Below are 6,000 nucleotides of genomic sequence, written 5' to 3'. Positions count from 1 at the left end.
GCTGTCACTGTTATAGAGAGTGGCAAAAAGAAGTTCAGAAGGACAAGCCAAGTTTGTTCCGTGCATATATCAGAGTTTGGGGAAAGACGTTTCTCCTTCAGAATTTCTTCTACTTCGGAATATATGTAAGGATAGAATGTATACATGTGTTGTGTGCGTTGGGAAATTAGAACGGGCATTTGGTATTGTATGCTTGGAATGTCTCCATTGCAATCACACACGTACACACACACATACACACCAGGGCCGGCGCCACTGGTACGGCCGGTACGGCCATGGCCGTACCAACTTCCCAAAAAGTCGGTCCACGTGGAACGTCCAAAACCGGGGAGAAAAAGTTTCGATGTATGATTTTGTACAGGGAGTCGCCCAGAGTGCAGGATTTGCCGTCTAAATTCCTAAAAAAATCTGGGGGACGACCCCCAGACCCCCAAAGATGGCCCTTCGCGGCTCCGCGGAAGCCGCCTCCGGCTCTGCACACACACACACACACACACACACACACACACACACACACACACACACACACACACACACACACACACACACACACACACACACACACACACACACACACACACACACACAGAAACGCACACAAGCGCACAAACTTACTCTCCTCTCTCTCTCTCTCTCTCTCTCTCTCTCTCTCTCTCTCTCTCTCTCTCTCTCTCTCTCTCTCTCTCTCTCTCTCTCTCTCTCTCTCTTTCTCTCTCCCTCTCTCCCTCTCCCTCTCTCCCTCTCCCTCTCTACGACCTTCACTTTGTAGCTGTTTGTTGGCATGGGCCATGTTCCATTTACTGTTTTCTATGATAGTGGTTTGTTGGTGTGACGTATACAGTGTATGTTAGGCCATGGTAAAAAATAAAGTTGATTCTCAGGTCATGAGCCTGTGAAAATCGGTGCGAGCGAGCGATTTTTCATTTTATTTCGCACATTTTTTTTATTTCCAAAGGTAGGGTCACACATAATGTTCATGGTCACATGTTCATATATTCAGGCCAGAGAGTAGAAAAATACCGGTATTTTACTACTCCCTGATTCATGCCTTTCGCATTGACCGTTTTCATGCGCGCATATGCATGCATAGAAATAAAAAAAATCGTCGGTGCGCCGCCAAAAATAGGTGCGCGCGTACTTGAGAATCAAAGATAATTTTTACCATGGCCTTTACATAGTCATATAGATTTTGTGAGATGGTTTACGGGCACACTACATCATGGTGGGAACCCACGACTCACGACGGCGACTAACACCCGGTAAACCCTAGCGCCCGGGTTTACCGGGTTTACCGGTTGTTAGTGGCCGCCGTGATTTCCTTCGAGAATAGACACGATAATTTACTTTGTTTACATCATGTACGTGTACCAGAGAGTACTTTGATGAATAACTGGCCGAATTCAAAAGCTCGTGCTACTTCTGTCCTTTCTCCTCTGTGTCTGCAGAATGGCATTTCGCTCCTCCAGCCCTACTTTCTCGGCAAGCTAATCGACCGGTTCACGTGTGAGATATCGCAGAAGGACGCATACCTGTACGCAGTGGGCTTCGTGCTAGTTGGCTTCATACGTGCGGTAGCGTATCACCCTGCGTACTTTGTTAGTCAACGGGAGATGGGAATGCAGGTTCGAACGGCCACAACGTCTCTTATTCACAAGAAGGTACTACGATCGGGTTATGATTTTCAAGCTTCTTTTCATCACAGTTTAGATCTAGTGAATATTGGCATATCTACTGTTGGACAACTTGCAGGCACTGCAATGCTGGTTATGAATACATACAGGTTGTTACCATTGGCTCTTGCTGTTTTTTCTCTCTCTGTCTCTCTCTCTCTCTCTCTCTCTCTCTCTCTCTCTCTCTCTCTCTCTCTCTCTCTCTCTCTCTCTCTCTCTCTCTCTCTCTCTCTCTCTCTCTCTCTCTCTCTCTCTCGCCCTCTCTCTCCCTCTCTCTCTCTCTCCCTCTCTCTCTCCCAGGTCTTACAGCTTAATCACTCTGCACTGTTGAAGGTATCCACCGGGCACGTTGTCAATCTAGTGTCCACCGATGTGCAGCGCTTTGACGAGGTAGGTTAGCCTGGTCCTGTCATGAACACGGTCATTACATCTCTTCAGACTTGCCTGTGACAACTGGTGTTTGTTGTTCACCTGAAGTGCTGGGTGTGTTTCAAAAACTGCTAGGTAACGCGTGGCATGTCTTAGCTGTGTGTTTGTACTAATTGCTTGCCTGCCCAAGTCCTCGCTAGGAAGTTATTGTCTAGATTCACCTCTCATCACTTTATGTGCTGGATTCGTAGCTTGATCCTTGATGGTGATGGTGATGGTGATGGTGTCTCTGTGGATAAGGATGCACTAGTTTGACTGACTGTGACACGAATGGTAACATTGTTTTACTGGCAGAGCGGAAGGACAAAAATGGTTAAAAATTAGTACTGCCTGGTTTTACGTGTGTGTGTGTGTGTGTGTGTGTGTGTGTGTGTGGCGTTCTGCGGGAGACGTTTCGAGGCGTTTGTCACTCGCCTCGCGTGCCTTTGGATCGCTTCAGGATGTGTTTGCTAATCGTGATCTTTCACTCCATGTGAAGCGCCGATTGTATAACGCCTGTGTGATGACAGTGCTACTGTATGCTTCGGAGTGCTGGTGCCCTTTGCAGGGTGACCTCCGGCGCCTCGATAGTTTCCACCACCAATGCATCCGTAGCATCTTGTGTGTTTCGCGAACACAACAGTGGGAGGAACGCATCACCAATGAGCAGCTCCGAGAGATGTGGGGTGATACATCGCTATTGTCCTCCCGGCTTCGGAAGCGGAGGCTTGAATGGCTTGGCCATGTGGCCCGCATGTCGGATGTTCGTGTGCCCAAGCAGCTGTTGTTTGGCTTCCTACCGTCGCCTCGGCCTGCGTGTGGTCCCCGTCGTCGCTGGAGGGATGTGATTTCGGCTGATCTTCGGCACATCGGCATTGAACATCTAGCTTGGTATGGGATTGCTCAGGATCGATCTGCCTGGCGGGTGTCTGCCGTTGGGCCGAGCCTCGGCGGTCCTTCCCATGATCAATTTCAACGGGTGGACTGTCTTATCTGCCACCGTTCGTTTCGTCGGCCAGGTGACAAAGCAAGACACAAGTGTAGCGCAGAACGAAGTCTCCCCATCCAGGGACAGCGTGGTGCTGTGCAGTGTGGTACATGCAGGAGGTGGTTTCACTCTCGTGGTGGCTTGCGTGTACATCATTGTTTGCCCCTGGAACCATCGGAAGCGTCCGCGCCGGCATCACCTATTCCGCTCAACGTCCCAGCTTCTCTCTTGTGTGTGACATGCAATCGGCAGTTCAAGTCAGTGCCTGGTTTCAGACGTCACAAGTGCGACCGTGGCCATCGAGCAACCAAGTCTGATAGAGCGTCGTATGGTGTTCGCTGTTCTCGCTGCAGCCGTCAGTTCCGTCGACAGAGTGACCTGAGTCGTCATCTCCGTTTCTGCTCCTGACAATGACTCTGGCTCCTTTCGGAGTGGTGTGGCCCTTGTGGCAACCAAGCTACAGTAGTAGTAGTAGTGTGTGTGTGTGTGTGTGTGTGTGTGTGTGTGTCCCATATGGTGCAGTGGTATGTGCAGCGATTTCCAATCGATAGGTTGCGGGTTCGATTCCCGACGATTATGGTCACACACGTCTTTCTTCTCTTTCTCAGACTCTTCCTGACTTTTCTTTCATTCTCCTGGGTGGTTACCAACAGCCAGTGTATGCCGGAGTATGTGGTGTGGTGTGTGTAGAAAAAGAAAAAAAAGAAAAAAAGAAAAAAATGGAAAAATGAAAAATAGGGATTCACTGGCCAAAAAAAGTCACTTCAAACAGCTGTGTGGTGGATACCAGGCTAAAAATAGTGGCGGTCAATTCATCAGCCTTGCAAGCTGTTGAATGGTGTAATCCCAGCACAAGTTGCTATGTCTAACATAGCTGTTCGCTATCATCGCTCCCGCGATGGGCATGTCTGAGGTCTGAGGTGTGTGTGTGTATGTGTGCGCGCGTGTGCGTGTGTGTGTGTATGTGTGCGCGCGTGTGCGTGTGCGTGTGTGTGTGTGTATGTGTGGTGCATGCGGCTGTGTTTATGCCTCTATCTTGTTACTGTAGCTATCCTCCATGTTTTCCAGTCTATGGTGGGGACCTCTGCTGACCATTGCTATCATGCTGCTGGTTTACCGGCAGATCGGAGTCAGCTGTTTTGCCGGATTTGCCATACTGCCCATTGTCTTCGTCTTCCAAATCGTCTCCTCAAAGATGATGGCTCGTTTTCGGTAAACCCTGTGCACATGTGATTGGTTGTGTGGTTTGTGTGATGCAGGGATGTTGGCCAACTGGGTAATGGCATCAGGCTGGGAATGTGCTATTGGCTCATACTGGTCACGTTGAGCGTACTGGTAGTTGGCCCGGAATCACTTCAAACGCACCCGATGCCATGCTTGTGTGGTGGCATTGGCGTGAAAGTGATTGCAGTTTGGTTCTAGTGTCGTGTGTGTGTGTGTGTGTGTTTGTGTGTGTGTGCGCGCGCGCGCATGCGTGCATGCATGCGTGCGTGCGTGCGTGTGTGTGTGTGTGTGTGTCTGTGTGTGTGTGTGTGTGTGTGTGTGTGTGTGTCTGTGTGTGTGTTTACATGTACTATAGATGTTTATTGCATATCTGTTCGCACGCTCGTCTAACCAGACATTCAGAAAAAAACACTGGAAGGTGATCAATCGCTCTCCTCACACCTTCCAGGTCATTGTTAGAAGATTGATTGCACTCTACATGTGACATCCCATTTGTGTGGGTATAATGCGGGTAGTCATCAATGTCCGCTGCTGCAAGATAATGAAGGCAAGACTTTCCTAGAAACAGAGCTGATTATGTTCATCTGTTTAACATTAAATTTTGTTTGTGGGGCATTGCTGTATGCTTAGGGATCGTGTGGCCAGGTTGACTGACAAGCGTATTCGAATCATGAACGAAATCATCACTGGCATGCAGTTGATCAAGATGTATGTGTGGGAGAAGCCGTTCCGCGCCTCCATTGAATCTATACGAAAGTAAGTTGTAGCTAGCACGCCATGGTGGAGGGTTCTTGGCATGCAGTATGAATCTAAGAAGTACACGCTGGTTGACACTGACAATGGCTTGAGAATTGTGTATTTGTGGGTGTGGCTGTGGCTGTGGGTGGGTGGGTGGGTGCATGCGTGTGTGCACGCACCCGCGTGTGTGCACGCACCCGCGTGTGTGCATGCACCCGCGTGTGTGCACGCACCCGCGTGTGTGCACGCACCCGCGTATATTTCATGCATGCGTGTTTTGTACTGAAGACATTTTAAAGTATGATGGTCGTTTTCTCTCACCTGTTCACATTATTTTGTGTGTGACATGTCTCACTGTTGATTGTCAATGTTAGGAAGGAAATCTCCACTGTTAAGAAACGTCATGTGCTGTTCGGCCTCAACGCAATCATCCATGAAATCGGCATCATTCTCATGGCCTTTCTGATGTTCACGACGTATGCCTATGTTGGTGACACACCTCTGACGGCAGGGCAGGCATTCCAAACACTCTCCTTCCTACAAATTATGCGTGTTCAAGTTCTCCTGCTCTTAGTCTTTGCTATCAATCTGACAGCCGAGAGCAGTGTCGCGATCAAGCGAGTTCAGGTACGTGCTGTTTGTGTGTGCGTGTGTGTGTGTGTGTGTGCGTGCATGCGTGTGTGCGCGTAACAGTGGGATGATCGGATCACAACGGCCACATTAGCGGCTTCATTCGGTGTTGACCCTAACATCACCAGCAGCATCCATCGCCACCGTCTTCGTTGGTTGGGTCATGTCGGCAGGATGGACGACTCCCGCGCACCGAAGCAATTGCTGTTCGGCGAGCTGCCTGCCCCCCCCCCCCCCGTCCTCGTCACGGCCCGAAGAAGATGTGGCGAGATGTGGTGTCGACTGACCTGGCGGACCTCGGCGTGACCACCTGGCTTGAGAGTTGCCAAGATCGTCCCGGCT

The 6,000-nt window shown here is 49.8% G+C and overlaps 1 protein-coding gene across 1 annotated transcript in view; it reads left to right on the top strand.

The window, feature by feature from the left end:
- LOC135808228 (ATP-binding cassette sub-family C member 4-like) overlaps positions 1–6,000 on the top strand; it is a 35,199-nt gene that overhangs the window by 3,552 nt on the left and 25,647 nt on the right. Inside the window, exons 5-10 of the mRNA XM_065321385.1 lie at positions 17–125; positions 1,446–1,658; positions 1,971–2,060; positions 4,115–4,278; positions 4,921–5,046; positions 5,403–5,655. Coding sequence (XP_065177457.1) covers positions 17–125; positions 1,446–1,658; positions 1,971–2,060; positions 4,115–4,278; positions 4,921–5,046; positions 5,403–5,655 — 955 coding nt within the window. The remainder of the gene's footprint in view (positions 1–16; positions 126–1,445; positions 1,659–1,970; positions 2,061–4,114; positions 4,279–4,920; positions 5,047–5,402; positions 5,656–6,000) is intronic.

Source organism: Sycon ciliatum, chromosome 2 (genome assembly GCF_964019385.1).
Source record: "Sycon ciliatum chromosome 2, ocSycCili1.1, whole genome shotgun sequence".
In the NCBI taxonomy this organism is placed as follows: Eukaryota; Metazoa; Porifera; class Calcarea; order Leucosolenida; family Sycettidae; genus Sycon; species Sycon ciliatum.
The sequence above is the reverse complement of the archived record's forward strand: the minus strand, read 5'-3'. Positions and strand labels throughout refer to the sequence as shown.